Source organism: Pristiophorus japonicus, chromosome 15, assembly GCF_044704955.1.
Source record: "Pristiophorus japonicus isolate sPriJap1 chromosome 15, sPriJap1.hap1, whole genome shotgun sequence".
Lineage (NCBI taxonomy): Eukaryota > Metazoa > Chordata > Chondrichthyes > Pristiophoridae > Pristiophorus > Pristiophorus japonicus.
Window position 1 is genome coordinate 48,203,778 of NC_091991.1, and position 18,021 is coordinate 48,221,798.

Consider the following 18,021-nt stretch of genomic DNA (forward strand, 5'->3'; position numbering starts at 1 on the left):
GACTTAGGTACAACAACAATGGGTGTAGCCCAATTACATCGATCTAAATTACAAATAATGTTCTCAGTCTCTAGTCTTTTGAGTTCTTGCTCAACTTTCTCCTTGAGTGCATATGGTACGGAACGTGGCTTGTAGCAAACCGATCTAGCGTCCTTCTGTACCCTGACACTCGCATTGAAGCCTTGGATCGGACTGCCCATTTCACAGAATACCTTCGGATACTTCTTTATAACCTCATCCGGTGATGAAAATCTCGCTTCCACACAGAAAATCTTACTCCAATCCAGCTTCAGTGAGCTCAACCAATTTCTTCCTAGTAAGGCAGACTTATCTCCTTTCACTACTATTAGAGGCAAGTTCTGAAATTGATCTTTATATTTCACCGGTACGGTGATACGGCCTACTACAGGAATTTTCTCTCCCGAGTACCCTCGCAGCTCTTACTTGGATTTCTCCAGTTGAAAATCATGCAATTTGTTGCAATATAGTGACTCCGGTACTACACTCATGGATGCACCCATGTCAATTTCCATTGGTATCTTGAATCCCGCAACATCTATGTGGATTTTGATGCTTTCCGAATCGCTGTCCGTTAACCTCGTGTTCCTGATGATGTGTAACTCTAACCTCTCCTTGTCCTGTTGTTGTTCTTCCATGCTATGTAGTCTCTTTGGATTTCTACTCATAGCTTTGAACGCTGGACTCAGCTTTAAAAGCTGGTTTACCCTTCAGTCGCATGCCTTCGCAAGATGCCCAGTCTTCCTGCAGAAGAAACACTCTGCCTTCACGTATGGACAACTTTGAGCAATGTGTTGTCCCAGGCACCTATAGCACGACTTCGACGCTCTGGTAGAATTTCCAGTTTCTGAGACTTTCGGCCATGCTCGTCTTTTACTTTGAACCTGCAGGTGATTTACCTCAGTTGACTGATGACCGTAATCATTATTTAATTCTCGGGAATATTGTTCGGTCATGCTCATCGACCTCACGTCAAGTCATCTCAAACGTCAAGTCATCAATAACTTCCTTCTGATCGCATCATTTTTCACCCCACAAACAAAACGATCCCGTAATGCTCGGTTTTGAAAGTTTCCAAAATTACAGTGCATTGATAGCTTTTTTAATGCTACGATGTAATCACTGATAATTTCATCAGTCTTCTGATTCTGAATCCTGAAATGATAGCTTTCAGCAATTTCTAACGGTTTGGGATTATAGTGCTGCTCCAGCTTCGTTAAAATCTCTTTAAGCGTTGTGTCCTTTGGCTCGTCAGGCACAAGCAGATTTACAAGGGTTTCGTATAATGCCGGACCCGCCTCCGATAAAAAGATCGCTTTCTTACGTTCCAACACAGCCCGGTTCTGGACTGCATTGTCTGGAACTTCAATTATGTTATTTGCAGTGAAACACATTTCTAGCCGATCCACATACGATTTAAAACGTACCCGGTCGTGTCTATATTCTCCCAAATGTCCCAATACACCTGCCATTTTAATCTCTAGCTGTTCACACCATCTGCTGTATTTTACCTCGGATTTTGTAGCTTTTTTCCAAAGGCAGAAACTTCCAAAGTCTCTCTGAGGGCTGGCTGAATCCTTCACCAACAAAAATTAAGCTTTAAATCATCCGAAAAATCCCATCTTCCGTCGCCAAATGTGATATCTTCACAGAATACAGCACACACAGCTTCCTAACATGGCAGGCAGCTCTCTCGGAAGTCTCCGGAAATCTGCCCAGTTCTGTTTATTATTAACCCTGCACTTGCAGTACACAATACGTCCACATCCACAGTTGGAGCTACAAACATTACAAGCTTACAGACATTACACCACTGACACCTGGGAGTCCCTGGCCGAAGACTGCCCTAGGTGGAGAAACTGCATTCGGGAGGGCGTTGAGTGCTTCGAATCTCTTCGCCGCAAATGTGAAGAAGTCAGGCGCAGGCAGCGGAAGGAGTGTGCGGCAAATCAGTCCCACTCCCCCCTTCCCCCGACAAATGTCTGTCCCACCTGTGACAGGGTCTGTGGCTCTCATATTGGATTGTTCAGCCGCCAAAGGACTCACTTTAGGAGTGGAAGCAAGTCTTCCTCGATTCCAAGAGACTGCCTATGAGGATGATGTGTCACTACCAATGCTAAAAGAATGAGGCATGGAAATCAGGACTGCCCCATTGATGTGCCCATGTATTGCTTCATGCCGAAAGCCCTGACCACACTGGGGGACCGTAGATTGCTCCCAGTGAAGGTCCATAATGTCTCCGAACTTATGGTGGATTTATCAATGCAAGCTGAAGCTTTGGGAGAAATAGCCCACTTTGGCCACCCTCTTCCCCTTCTTACTCTCAGCGTGCAGTCTATCTTGCAGTGGTCCTCAACTTCACAAAAACATTTAGTAAGAATGATGCAAATAATAATCAGACGGAAATTAGGAGCAAGGGGCCATGATTGGAAACTGCCTATAATGTAGGGCAACACCCATAGCTCAGGACATTGTCGATACTGTTGGTCCTGACTCAGGCCTTAATATTGATTGCTGACATTATCATGCTTTGTATTTAAGACGCTTAGTCCAAAAATTATATAAATGAACAAATAGTCTAGAGATAGCTTCTTTGATTAGGAAATAGTAGTAATTAGTGAGGGATCAATAAATGTATTTCACCCTCAAGGCTGAAAGTTTGTAAAAAAATCATGTTCGTATTAAATTTCTGTGGGTAAATCATGTACATGTGCGATTTTAATGCTGGAGTTTAGGCCTTGAGCGAACCCTTAACCTCAAACTATGTACAGGCCTAAAACTGCTTCTGTTTGCCTCGGTTTCATCTGGTCTGTAACTGCCAAAATGTGCTTATGTAATTGATGTGCGTGATTAATGTAATTAACTTATGTACACAAAAACATAACATGGAGAGATTCTACACTCGCTACTAGGCAGGGGCCAGGACTAAGCCGACAGGAACCAATCATGGACAGATCATGCGCTCGAAGAGCTAATCACTTGGCCAGATTAGGCACTCGGGACTGCATAACAACGACAAAGCCAAACACCGATTGTCACAGTAGAGAAGACAGAACTACAAGCAAGAAAGGACGCAGAGACACAGACGTGACTGAAGCTAAGTCGGCGTGCTCCGCTGTCCAGGACCAAAATGGGAAGTAAAGCCTGTCTAGGCCTGTTAATTACTGCCTCCATTTTGTTAAGCTTTTATACTGTTATACTTAATAAATTGTCCCTACTTGTTGCAGTGTGGTAGTCTCACTGTCAATTCTTTTGTTGGGTCTGAATGAAACCTTACAAGGAAAAGGATATATTGGCCTTGGAAGGAGTTCAGCGCAGATTCACCAAAATGTTACCATGGCTCCAAGGGTTAGATTACGAGGAGAGATTACATAAACTAGGCTTGTATTCCCTGGAATATATAAGGTTAAGGGGTGATTTGATTGAGGATTTTAGGATTTTGAAAAGAATTGTTCGGGTAGATAGCGATCAACCTTTTCAGCTGGTAGGGGAGTCTAGGACAAGGGGACATAAGCTTAAAATCAGAGCCAAGCCATTCAGACGAAAAGTTAAGAAACCCTTCTTCACACAAAGCAGTAGAAGGTAACTCAATTAACAACTTAAAATATGAAATCAATAGAATTTTGCTAGCCTAGGGTGTAAAAAGATATAGAGCCAAGGCAGATGGATGGAGTTAAGATACAGATCAGCCATGATCTCGTTGAATGTTGGAACAGACTTGAGGAGCTGATGGCCTACTCCTGTTCCTATTAAAATAGTAATCTCATGAGCAATCAGGATAAATTTATCTTAAAAAAAATTAAAACAATTAAAAAAATAATGGGCCAGATTTTACTGTCAAAATAATAGTGAGGCTAGTGGCACTCACCGTTAATTATGTGTAAATGGTACTGTAACTCCAGGCAAGGAGCAGATGTGCATTTGAATACCAATATCCAAACATTGCTGTCCGAATTGCTGTTGTCTTCCGTTATCTTCACAAAAATGGCATCTCCCTGCCTGCCTCCCCATTGACATGCATTGAATGTCGTGAAGTTACTGTATTTTCACAGTAGATATGAACTAAACTTGCCACAGAAAGTTAAGTCTTGTCATTTCAAGTATAAGTACTCTTTTATATAAGAACACAATAGGAGCAGGAGTAGGCTATTTGGTCCCTCGAGCCTGCTCCGCCATTCAATAAGATCATGGCTGATCTGATCTTGGCCTCGCCTCCACTTCCCCGTCCGCTCCCCATAACCCTTGATTCCCTTACTTTTCAAAAATCTGTCTATCTCTGCCTTAAATACATTCAATGACCCAGTCTCCACAGCTCTCTGAGGTAGAGAATTCCAAAAATTCATGACCCTCCGAGAGAAGAAATTCATCATTTCCGTTTTAAATGGGCGACCGCTTATTCTGAAACTATACCCCCTAGTTCTAGATTCCTCCACGAGGGGAAACATCCTCTTTGTATCTACCCTATCAAGCCCCCTCAGAACCTTATACGTTTCAATAAGATCACCTCTAAGACTTCTAAACTCCAATGAGTTTAGGCCCAACCTGATCAACCTTTCTTCATATGACAACCCCTCCATCTCAGGAATCAATCTCATGAATCTTCTCTGAACTGCCTCCAGTGCAAGTAGAAATAAGGAAACCAAAACTGCACGTAGTACTCCAGGTGTGGTCTTACCAATGCCCTGGACAGTTGTAGCAGGACTTCCCTACTTTTATACTCCATTTACCTTGCAATAAAGGCCAATGTTCTATTTGCCTTCCTAATTACTTGCTGTACCTGCATGCTAACTTTTTGTGTTTCATGTACAAGGACCACCAGATCCCTCTGTACCACTGCATTTTGCAATCTCTCCCCATTTAAAAAATAATTTGTTTTTTTATTTTTCCTATCAAAGTGGATAACCTCACATTTTCCCACATTATACTCCATCTGCCAAATTTTTGCCATCTCCCTTAGCCGATCTATATCTCTTTTGTAGATTCTTTGCGTCCTCCTCACAACTTGCTTTCCCACCTATCTTTGTATCATCAACAAACTTAGCTACATTACACTTGGTCCCTTCATCCAAGTCATTAATATAAATTGTAAATAGTTGAGGCCCCAGCACTGATCCCTGTGGCACCCCACTAGTTTGCCTACCTGAAAATGATCCGTTTATCCCGACTCTCTTTTCTGTTAGTTAGCCAATCCTCTATCCACACTAATATTATATTGCCAACCCCGTGAGCTCTTACCTTGTGCAGTAACCTTTAATGTGGCACCTTATCGAATGCTTTCAGGAAATCCAATTACATGACATCTACTGGTTCTCCTTTATCCACCCTGCTCGTTATATCCTGAAAGAACTTGAGCAAATTTGTCAAACATGATTTACCTTTCATAAAACCATGCTGACTCTGCTTGACTGCATTATGATTTTCTAAATATCCTGCCATTACTTCCTTAATAATGTACTTCAGTATTTTCCCAGTGACAGATTTAGGCTAACTGGTCTGTAGTTTCTGCTTTGTCTCCCTCCTTTCTTAAATTTTAACAATGTGATAAGTGTTAATAAGTCCCAATCAACCTCTCTGACACTGAAAATTAACTACTACATATGTGAAGTTTCATTTCTTTAAGTATTGTTGTTGTTAGAGATTTAAAAAATGTTAAATTTTAAATTAAAACTTTAAAAAAAACTTTTCTCCTGTCTTTTTACTCACTCTCTCTTAATCCAATCTTTCTTTCTCTCTTTATTTCTCTTACTGTACCTGATTTGGCATTGAATTCACCCACTCTAATTTACACTTCATTCTCAATCCTTGAATCTGATTGGTTACACAGTTGCTTGCCCTGTTGATTCAGGTCCCCGATGCCCAGTTCCCCTCGCTGAGACGTCAGCTCGCACATTCAGCAACTTGCCACACACAACCTAAACAGGGAAGGGCGAGTCTAATGGCACACACCATTCGATGGACTGCTGCAGCAAAATCTGGACCATTATAATTATTAGATTGTAATGGTACACTTGGCAATATTTAAATATTATACAAGTAATTTATATGGGATGTATGTAACAAATTAAAAGCCCGTGTGAACTGATTTTAAAATTAAAGAACAAATGCCATCAACAGTGACCCACTAAAAGAAAGCAAAATACACAAAATGCATCAACAACCTCTCTCCCACTTCCTGTTCTTGTGATTATTTTTGTTTAACAGTGAGATCATCACAGAACTGAATTGAAAGGAGGTCCTGAGTCTAACAGTGTAAAGGAGCTGAATCAACTTCAGTACAGCCAGTCATTAACACAGCAGTGGAACGGTGAGAGATTGTGACGGAGGAGCGGCGAGAGATCACGACGGAGGTGCGACAAATGAGGATACGGAACCTAGAAGAGTCGAGGGCCCGGGGATAGCACGGGCCAGCCTACACTGCGATATGTGTGCACACTAGTTCCATGCAGCAGAGCAGGTCTCCAGTCGTCCTGGTTAACCCTTGCCACCGAATAATGCCTAGCTCTGTCAAGCCCGTGTGGTGATTGATGTGCAACGGTCACCACACGTTAAAAAAATCCACACACCGGCATCTTCCACCCCCTCAACTGGAGTTCAGGACTGGAATCCTTCATTGAAACATCTGTGAACCCATGTGGAAGCAAGTCATCTTCGTTCGAGGGACCGCCCATGATAATGAGTTTAAAGAAAACACATGTTAACGCTGAGTGCCACTAATAACTTACTTTGTTGGGGCTTCTTTGCACTTCTCAGGCCACAGATGAGATAACTCACTGAGCGGTAGTACTTTAAGTTTGGTATGTGAAAACATCAGCTTCAGATCCTTTATTGCCTTAAAGTGTCCTTCAGTTGGATCTTAGTGGATCACAGTGCAATTTTAAATGATGTTGGTCACGCCTCCATTATGGACAGTGAGCAGTGGGAAAGGAATTGGTATTTAAGCATTACAAATGTAGAAAAATGTATAAAATTAGAATATGATCAGTTAGAAATAAAAAGACTGACAGAAGGAAAGAACTGGCATTTATATAGCATCTTTCACGACCGTAAGATGTCCCAATGTGCTTCACAACCAATGAAGTACTTATGAAGTGTAATCACTTATGATATAGGGAAACCTGGCAGCCAATTTGCACACAGCCAGGTTCCACAAACAGCAATGAGTTAATGACATAATGTATTTTTAGTGGTTTAGGTTGAGGGATATTTATACTAATACACTGTCAGCTTGGATCAGTGTTGCATTCTCACTTGAATCACAGGTTGATTGAAACCCCTTTCCAGGTGTTCAGGACATAATCTAGGCTGTCAATTCAGTGCAGTACTGAGGGAGTGCTGCATTGTTGGAGAAGCTGTCTTTCAGATGATACATTTCATCAGGAGAATGTAAACAATCCCATGCACAATTTGAAGAGCATGGAAGATTTCCTGGTGCCCATCTCTCAACTAACACCTCCAAAACAGATTATCTGGTGATTCATCTTATTGGCTGATTTACTTACCAAGCCCAGGGGGTCTAATCTCCCGCAGGGGGAGGAGGGGTCTAATCCCCAGGGGTGGGGAGAGTTGCGATCTCAGGGAGACTGATCCCCGACCCCGAATGGTGATCCGGGCCGTGTGTGTTTCAGGCTCTGGGATGGGGGGAGGGTTTGGATCCCTGACCCCAGGGAGGGTCAAGTTGTTGGTGCGGGAGCCTGGGGGAGGTGGGGTGTGGGGAGCATTCCTGCTCAACCCAGCCCACAACCATTGCTCCCCGAGTCGGCGTCCACCTCATTGCAGCCGCTAGGAATCCCAAGACCTGGGATCCTTGGCCACCTGCAGTAAAGCCTCAAGCCTCATTATCATATTTAAATTGTCAACCCGCCTCTTGGCAGCAGGTTGGTAGCCCAACCTGCCTGAGTGAAAGTGGGCAGGTTAGGGTTCACTTTTTTAAAAAAACTTTCACTTCGCCACTGCCTCTCCCTCTCTTGCCGCAGAAAATTTCATCCAGTACATAGTCTATCCTTATTTTTATATACTTTGATTTTATATTATTTGTGGTTAAATAGCAAAACATACAATAATTTGGGTAGAGTTGCTGGAGCATAGGAATGTTTCACATAAGCAATTTCCATTGTAACTGTGAACATAGGAATTTATAATAGAGGTGGACACAAAGTAATGACAAATACATAACAGTAATTTTTTTTAATACATTAGAGATTTGTAAGAGTAATTTTATTATGTAATATCAGGATTTGTTTCAGCGACAGTCAAATGGAAAACTTAAACCCAGGCAGAATGAATGTGTGCCAGAAACAAGGCCGGAATTTCCCCCTAAAAAACAGGTGGGTTTGGAGCGAGGGGGGTAGTTAAATTGATAAAAAATTTAATTCCTGACCTGATCCCGCCCACCTTCAGTTTTAACGGAAGCAGGAAGGAGACAAGCGACCAAACTGCTCCCAGTGGTGGAACGTCAATTTAAATATTATAATGATGCTGGAACCCTTTTTTGTCACCTCCATTTTGCAAATAACTGCATGTGGACAGGGTTCACACAACCCAGCAGTTAAAAGTGAGGCATGAATTGCTGGATCCAGGAGGTAAGTGACCGAGACCTCCATGATCCCTAACCAACCTTATCCTTTCCCTATCCTTCCCCTGGACCGAACTCTCCCTCTATGCAGCTGCATGCCTACCTGCCCGCAGCCAACCAGCCTCTAAATCTGGCTGGCTGCAGGCAGGAAACCAAGGCTTCACATGCAAAGCAGGCTCCGCCATTAAAGTCAGCAGGGCCTCCTGGGTTTCCTACCTGCCTCAGAGGTCACCCAAACCCACTTACCTCCAGAAAATTCCAGCCTCAGTGTGAATTCAGCATGCACACAGCCAGACCCAGGAAACTAGCTCCAACAATGTCATCACTCCTCTTCACTCGATATTTTGACACAAATGTTCAACAAAAATAAATTAAATACATAATATAAAGACAGAACAACTGTTGAAATTGATTAAGACTTTGCAATGGCTTCATTTTTAAAAGGAAACTTGACAGAGACATTCACATTTCAAAATACACATTTATATATAAAATAGCAGTGATCTGCAAGCCAGATAGCTACTGCACATTTTATGAGATGCTGGTGAAATGTCCATATAAATTTAATTGGAAACTATTACTATGTGGAGTGGCCAAAAGGCTTTTAGATGGGCAAAATTGAACTTTTATTAGATTATAAGCATACTGCACTGAAGGCACATCATGGATGAGAATGCACTCACAGGCCCAACATTATGCTTCACTGGAAGCCAGCCTTGCCATCAACAGCCATTTCAGAATAAGACTAGAGACCCCTTCTCAAGTGGCTATTACCAAGCACTGTATTACATTTATTTAAAGGCAAAGAACAGGTGTAATACGTTTGTACTATTAATTCAAAGCAATTCATTAGTCTTAGCCTTTTGTCAATGATTCTAGACTTTGTTCCCCAAATATTATTTTTCATGCAAACCCCATTATGTAGGAGTCAACTGATGTTTCTATTACAATTGTGATCTTTTAGTTCTTTACTAAATGTCCGAGAGAAATGATCTGCTCCAATACAGAGCAGTGTGGCACCATTAAATTAGCCCATTTCAACTGTCCATCCTCATTTTAGGGATCTTGCTGCTGTTACTGTATTTCCACACAAAACAATGCCTTTTAAATTACATTAGGGTAATACAACGAGCAAAGTAAAATGTTTTGTCCATATGTTGGAAAACGATGGAATATTTCCCACATATCTGAAAATACATTGTATTTCAGGAATACACGATGTTCAAGACTGGTCGATAGTGTAATATCTTTGCTTATGATGTAGATTCCATCATTGTGCAATGTACAAGTTAAATTTAGTCCTGATTTTAATGTGATTTCCTGGAGGTACAGCCATTCCCTAGTAGTCACATTGTAGGACTGTATAGTGAGCACGCCTTCAGAATGGCTTCCCTTTCTACTTCCATCTTTTTCATGGATGCAGCCACCCACAAGATAGATCGTATCTTCCAGGGAAACCATTTGTTGTTTACGAATATGGACCTCACAGGATTCTAACACAGTCCAGGCATCTGAGGTCGGGCAGTATCGCAATATGTTCATATTTCTATCTGAAATTAAAAGTATTTTTAATGAATTTAATAACAAGATAAATACTTCTAAACATGCATAGAATTACAAAGTGGATAACCGAACACTGTCAAAGCTGAGAAGTATCATTTTAAGCATGTAGTTTCATTTTCAAAACAACCAGGTTTAACCTCAATTACAAAACCAAAATATAGATTTTGAAAAGAAAAATGCACACTGGACAAAAGTTGCACCAAATTGCACCATCGGCTAGAGTGGCAATTGAATGTGTTCAACTGTTGTGGAGACAGATGACATGTAGATATCAGGGTATAATCAGAGTATCCAAAAGGCAGTCGAACCACTTGAAGCTCACATGTGCTGACCCTTGATGTGATTCTCCACATTATGGCAGGAAAAATCTTATCACAGAGATAAAATGTTATTTGCTCAAGCACGCCAAGCTATTCTCAGACATGCAAGGGAATGAGTGTACGACACTACATTAGAGTGAATGTAAACTTAAATGCAATTTTTAATTCACTAATTTTCTCCAACTGCTCTCCAATTTCTGTTTAGGAATAGAACTCAAAAGAATGAGGGAAGTCAAATCAGTGTCTCATCATTGCCATGGTGCCACTAGTCAGTGCACCAATTGGTCATAAAGGATTAATTTTTATTTTTAATATATATATATTGTATTCATGCAGGCAGACAACAAATCTCTTAAAACCTAGAGCTAAAAAACATCTCACCTCGTGTTGTGTATCCACCCATTACATAGATCATCCCTTTACATTCACAGGCTGAGAACTCCACAAGAGGATCTGGCATTGAGGCTACAAAACTCCACCAATCTATCTCTGGATTGTAACATTCAACATTGCAAAGTGATTGCCCACCTACTGCATACAATTTCCCACTTACAGCCAGAAGTTTAAAATTTGATCTAAAGAAACAGAAACATGGAAATAGTATAAAACGCTGAATACTATATTTTTCAAAAACACTTGCAGTTTCAACGAGAGCTTATAGAATATGGTCATTTTAAGTGACAAAAAAATATATAGATTTTGTGCTCAAAGTAAAGTAAGTTAGTGTTAGCAATAGAATACTCTCTATTTTGATTGTCAGTGTCAAGCATTCCCAGTTCAGGTGTGGCATGGTTAGATGCAGAGCAGAGTTCCCTCTATCACAACAACGTACCTCACCCCCAAACCCATTGCCTACAGCACCAGTGTGTCATTTTCCATATTCCTAACCAGCCATCCTGTAACCTCCGAGTCAGATTGACAATGTAGCGCTTAGTCATGTTGAATTCAGGATAACTTTGTGCTGTGGGCCTATGCTCTGTAGCTTGAGATTCTCATTTCTCATACAACTATAATAGCCAGCAGACAGAAGAGTTGGATCCGGTCAAGCGAGACTAAATTCAGATCCAAGTTTCAGATATGATTATAAAAGTGCATTGAAAGTCAATATGCATGCTGCAGCCCTGACTATGCCAAGGGTAAAGGTGGACTTATTAGAAGAATTAAAAGGGAAATGGTACTTACGAGAAATCACTTTCTAAAAATGAGCAGCCCAATAAATGTGCTGCCCTTCATGTACAAATATCTCACTCCCTTTAGCCTTCCCCAGGTTCATGGCACAAAGTAGTGTCAAATGCAGCAGGCTCAGTATCTAGTTGACATTGTAATCACAGCCCAGATGATATCAGGCCACTAGAGGACTAGCAGGAAAGGAAGGTTACAACATAATATCTTGGGTGAAGTGACTCATACTATACTACCACTGCTGAACGTCTGCTGAAATTATGACGGTTGTCCCTCAAATTGCCTTCTAATGTCTGAGTCTCCTGCTGGCTTCCTAAAATGTAGCCTGATGCTGTTCATTGTGTGTATATTCCAAATATTTCAAGCAACAGCTGAAATATACTGGCTGTCGTTGTTCTTGTATGCACCATCTCATCCTTTATACAAACATTTCATCATATCAAGGTTTTTTTAAAGTACTTGTGCGACAGGAAAAAATAAGGTCACAGGAATTCCTTCAGTGTACCCAGGTCTCTTCCTCATAAAGACACAGTCCTATTGCAAATAATTTGGAAGGCTCCATTAGAATTGGAGGTCAGGCTGGCACAGACTAGACATAGAACAAAAAATATTCATACTTTTCTTGGGGTGTTGAGATTCATGTAATACGAAGAAAATGGGTGGTAAAAGTATAATGTCCGCTGTCGCAAAACTTTAATTTAAAAATGACCTAGCTGTTCTGAAGTTGTGCTCAGGGCAGAAGGACAAGACAAATAGAATAAACTAATGGAAGTTTAAAACCTTAGGAAATTATGAACATATTGAGTGGCCTGTAACAGTTTGCCAAGTGCCCATTTCTTTAATGCAGCTTAGTTAAGGGAAAAACAGACAGCTCTCTTGCTGAAAAGGAATACTTGGAACAGTGCAAACACTTACTGGTTTATATTCCCTACTGGATGTAGCCAGTTCTGGCTTACTGAGTGGTTATAAGCAAAACTTAATAGTTTACATAATATCTTGATGATTGCATAGTAGCTTACGTGCACTCTGGACATTATAGCCCGACATGCAGATTAATAAGGCACAGTTACAAATGTTGCACAAGGCTGTAAATTGTGCCTTTTATATATTTAAAACCCATGAACAATCCAGTGGCAGCACAACTACACTGGGACAATGTCAGTGTTACATCTGACAAATATACAGCAATGATGCTCATTCAATGCTGTAAAACATTTGTGTTTTATTTTTAATGCTGATATGAGAATTATCAGAGGAAATTAAAATTATACTTCCACTGTTACATCAGTGTAATATCAAAGTAAGTAACAAAATAGTTTCAACCCATTTATTGGGCTTCCAAAATACTGGTTTTAATTAACTTTGCTTCAGTTGAAAAGCCGGAACAGGTGTTACATTTACAAAGAGAGAATTGGCCATACACATCTGGTGAGTATCCCAACTGGTGAGGTCACTGTTCTTCACTGGAGACTCCCCACCCACCCATCCCACACCCAAATGAATTATCTGGTCAGCCTCACCACTCGTATCAGCCACAAGTGTAAAAACGTTGCTTATGGGAAAGCCAACCTTTCTTGGAAATGTTGTAGAACCGTACTGTTGACATTTTTGAGACATGTAATTTTATTCGTAAAAAATATTGCAGTAGTTTTTGTAACAGAAGAGAGATTCTGGGGGGGAAAATAGCATTTCTAATATCGCCATGTGGTGAGAGTGAACTCCAAGAGAGTCATTCAAATGATCTCGGTACCTTTTTTGGTTCATTGGCGCAATCTGATTCCACTCGTTTTTGCAGGGGTTGTAGCAATGTGCAGCCGCGATTTCCTGACTAGTCATCCTGTATCCACCAACAATAAAAAGGTAATTATTCAGGACTATCGAGCCATAACCTCTCACATTCAAAATGTCCGGAGGGAAGTTGTTAGCCAGGGGAAGCCATTTCTGGGCCACCTCATCATTTCTCAGCATTGACCATGGAACCAGGTCGAAGGCGGCGTTGACGAAATCCCCAACAGCCATCAAGGTAGCGGTGCCTTTAAGACGCATCTCCTTGATCTGTTGACGCAAAGTGCTCGGTAGATGCCGGAATTCCTGCCTTCTTAGCATGGGATGGTAATGACATACCATGAACTTGAGAGAGGCATTCATAAGGTCACTGATTCCATAAATTTCAGAAAGTTTATATAACTCCACACAGTTGTCCACCTTAACCTCAGAGAGGAGCAGGTTCAAGATGGAAGTCACCTGGAGAAAAGATGCCGTTTCCACCAAATCTTCTAGTGTCTCGTTATCAAAATGTACTTTAGAGGTAATGATGAATTCAATGACCAGCTCCAGTCCACGAACACTCAAACCTTGCAACTGTACCGAGTCCTCTTCGGATTCCTTCATCCCAGAATTATAGAGGGCTCTGAAATAGTCGCTTTTCTCAATTAACTTACTTTTGCTGACATTGTACGTCTTATCTTCTATTACGATTGCAATGATTTCTTCGGAAGACATGGTATCAGCAGACGAGGGCTGAATATCCGTCCGTGGGATCGTTTTCCTTAAGTGGAGAGTTCCAGCTGTTATTTACATTTATCCAGACCATCCACGCAGGCCTACATCAGGCAATGCATCAGTTTCAGCTCAACATTATTGTGTTCCGTTCAATTTAACAGCAGAACCTTGTTGCACACATTGCCTGCGACCACTAAATGCTTGCTCCGTTTTCATGCATATTCAGATGAAGTTTAAGAGTCTGCTCACTTGCTTGTTTAATCCTGTATCCTTGTCATTTCAGAATCGTCACTTCTCGTTCCGTTTCCAACAACCAATCTCCGACGTAAAAGGCAACATGCTGCACAATCTGCCGTTCTCTCACCTTACCATTTAAAGGCACTCCAACCGCTCAGATTGTCCATGAAATTACAGCGTCTTCAAGTCCCTTATATTATCTGTTACAGCCTATATCAGTGTTTTTAGAAAACATTAATGACTACATTATTGTAACATGTTGTTAAAAAGATTGTTTCACAAATGCTGTACCTCGAATTTTTTTTTCAACTGTATATATTTAAACAACTGATATAAACAAAGCTGAGCAAACGACAAAACAATTAGAAAGCACAGCATTTTAAAGAGAAAGTCTATGTTTATCTGTACTTCTCTTGAAGAAATAACTCAACATGTATTCAATCCAGACATCAACAATCCTGAGTTATATTATTGGATCATAGACTGGAGAAGCTGGGGTTGTTTGCCTTGGAGCAGAGGGGATTGAGAGGAGATTTGATAGAGGTGTACCAAATCATGAGGGATCTAGACAGAGTGGATAGAGAGAAACTGTTCCCATTAGCGGAAGGGTCAAGAACCAGAGGACACAGATTTAAGGTGACTGGCAAAAGAACCAAAGGTAACATAAGAACAAACTTTTTTACGCAGCGAGTGATTAGGATCTGGAATGCACTGCCTGAGAGGGTGGTGGGGGCAGACTCAATCACAGCTTTCAAAAGGGAATTGGATCAGTACCTGAATGAAAAACATTTGTAGGGCTACGGGGAAAGGGTGGGGATGTGGAACGAGCTGAGGTGCTCTTGCAGAGAACTGGCATGGACTCAACGGGCCGAATGGCCTTCATCCATCCTGTAACCATTCTATGATTTATTAAAATAGAAGTTTGCAGCATCATGCTGAAACTGTATCATGCTCTGGTCAGAGCACATCTTGAGTATAGCGTTCAGTTCTGGAATCACCAATGTACAAAGGTTGAACTAGAGGACACAGATTTAAAGTGACTGGCAAAAGAACCAAAGGAGTACAGAGCAAGCCTATTAGTTTCAGAGAACTGAATCAGGAGGAAAGTTTAGACAAATTCACAATCTTTAGGAGGTGAATGAGAGGGGACCTTGTTGAAGTCTATAAGAAAGACCATAGCCCCTGTATTATATAGGGCCTTTGAAGTCTCAAAGCACTGCACAACTAATGAATTTGTTTTGAAGTGTAGTTGCTGTTATGTTGACAGACATAGCAGACAATCTATGTGCAGCAAGGTCCCACACATAATCTGTTTTGATGGTGGTGGTTGAGGGATAAATATTGGCCAAAACAAGGGAGAAACTCCCCTGCTCCTCTTCAAATAATACCGCAGGATCTTTTACATCCACTGTAACAGGCAAACAGGGCCTTTGTTTAATGTCTCACCTGAAATACGGCATCTCCAACAATGTATCTATCATGTATCCTACATGGTTACTGCTTGTACTATTTCAAGGTGTTCCACCAGAGGGCACTGCAGTGGGAGACTTGTAGGTTACCTTTTCAGATGTGCCAGGTCTAGTATAAAAGGCAAGCCACCAGATGTGATCCTCACTCTGGAATTACATTAAATGGACTAAGGTCACTACAGTTCAAGCACAACACATTGTCTCGTGGAGTCATTATTAGAGCATCTGAAGACATAACAGTATCACTGCCTCAGTACTACATCAAGTATCAGCCTAGATAATGTACTCAAGTCCTGGAGTGGAGAAAAACCCACGCCCTTTTACATACATACATATATATAGAGAGTCACATAGAATACAGAAACATGCCATTCGGCCAAACTGGCCTATGACTCAAAGCAAGCTAATACTCTTACAAGATACTAAATAGAATATAAATGGCTCATTATTTCAGGGGATATAAGTAGAAGCTAGTAAAAGATAATTTCAGACCGATGAGTGATTAATCTCTGGAATATTGCTTCTGGATTGGGTAGTGGAGACAAAATCTCTGGAATCATTCAAGAGGCAGTCAGATACTGTGATGGGGTGGTGGAATTCTCTTGGAGGATAAACTAGATACTCTGTTTCATCTGTACTTAACTTTGTAAAATAATTATAATTCACTTTACAATGCAATGCTACAAAAATTTGCATTTATATAGCGCCTTTAATGTGTCATGGTGTTTCACAGAAGCCTAATCAGACAAAAATTAACACTGAGCCAGAGAAGGAGATATTAGGAGATGTGACTAGAAGCTTAGTCAAAGAGGTAGAGTTTAAGGACGGTCTTAAAGGAGGTGAGAAGGCAGAGAGCTTCAGTGAGAGAATTTCAAAGCAGAGGACCCAGGTGTCTGAATGAACAGCCACCAACGGTAGGGTGAAGGTAGTAGAGGATGCGTCAGGTAAGAGGCCAGAGTTGGAGGAACGTTGAGTACTTGGAGGATTGTAAGGCTCAAGGAAGTAACAGGGATGGGGAGGGGCGAGGCGACAAGGGGATTCGAACATGAGCATGAGAATTTTAAATTGGAGATGTTAGAGACCAGAAGCCAGCATAGGTCAACGAGCACAGGGGTGCTGGGTGAGCAGGACTTGATGTGGGCTAGGATACGGGCAGCAGAGTTTTGGATGAGCTGAAGTTTAGTGAGGGTGGAGGATGGAGTGCTGGCCCAAAATGTATTGGAATAGTAAAGCCTGGAGGTGACAAAGACATAGATGAGGTCTTCAGCAGGACATGGGCTGAGGAAAGGAAGCAGAGCAGTGGTCTTTGTGATGGAGAGGATATGCGTTCAGGAGCTTAGCTCGGGGTCAATGTGAACAGTTGACTTCAATCTGAGGCAGTGGCCAGGGAACAGGATGGAATTGGTGGCAAGGATTTGGAGTTTATAGCTTCAGTCTTTCCAATGTTTAACTGGAAGAAAATTGCAGCTCATCCAGGACTGGATGTCAGAGAAGCAATCTGACTACACAGAGGGGTCAAGAGAGGTAGTGAAGTAAAGCTAAGTGCCATTACTGCACATGTAGAAGCTGACCCCATGTCTTCAGATGATGTGACAAAGGGACAGTATGTATGAGGAAGAGGTTGGGGTCAAGGATAGATCCTTGGAGGACTCCAGAGATAAAGGTGTGGGGGATGGGAAGAAAATCAATTGTTGTAGCTATGATTGGATAGGCAAGAGTGGAACCAAGTGAAGGCAGTCTCATAGAGCTGGACAACAGAGAAGGTGATTTGAAGAAGCATGGTGTGGTCAGTGGTGTCAAAGGCTGCAGAGAGGTTGTGGAGGATGAGGACTGAAAGTGCACCATGGTAACAGACACAGAGGACATTAATTGTGATTTGATTAAGGCTGTTTCACTGCTGTGGCATGGATGGAAACCTGACCTCAAATGCACCAACCATGATCTCCCATTTATAATGGAAAAATACAGAGATTATAAAAAGGCAGTTTGAATTATATAACCACACATTAAGTCTCCTACATGTGAGTAATGAGCCTAGGTTGTTCTGCTCTAAACTCTATTTCTGAGATTGAAACTGTCGGCAAGAGTATACAGGTGGTAAAGAAAGTGTTTGGCACAATAAGTTTGCAGACTGTCCTTTCACCTCTGAGATCTATGA

At 41.4% G+C, this 18,021-nt stretch overlaps 1 protein-coding gene across 1 annotated transcript; it reads right to left on the bottom strand.

The window, feature by feature from the left end:
• Nucleotides 1-8,256: 8,256 nt before the first annotated feature.
• Nucleotides 8,257-14,413, bottom strand: klhl42 (kelch-like family, member 42). Its single transcript, XM_070901638.1, has 3 exons — nt 13,406-14,413; nt 10,855-11,048; nt 8,257-10,140 (listed from the first exon to the last, which is right to left on the bottom strand). The coding sequence occupies exons 1-3, from the start codon at nt 14,155-14,157 to the stop codon at nt 9,695-9,697; spliced, it is 1,392 nt and encodes a 463-aa protein (XP_070757739.1). The 5' UTR covers nt 14,158-14,413; the 3' UTR covers nt 8,257-9,694.
• Nucleotides 14,414-18,021: the final 3,608 nt, after the last annotated feature.

Coding starts and splice junctions, on each gene's coding strand:
- klhl42 (XM_070901638.1), bottom strand. CDS start 14,157: ATGTCTTCCGAAGAAATCATTGCAATCGTAATAGAAGATAAGACGTAC. Junction 11,049..13,405: donor GCGCCAATGAACCAAAAAAG/GTACCGAGATCA, acceptor CTGTTTCTTTAG/ATCAAATTTTAAACTTCTGG. Junction 10,141..10,854: donor GGGTGGATACACAACACGAG/GTGAGATGTTTT, acceptor TTTTAATTTCAG/ATAGAAATATGAACATATTG.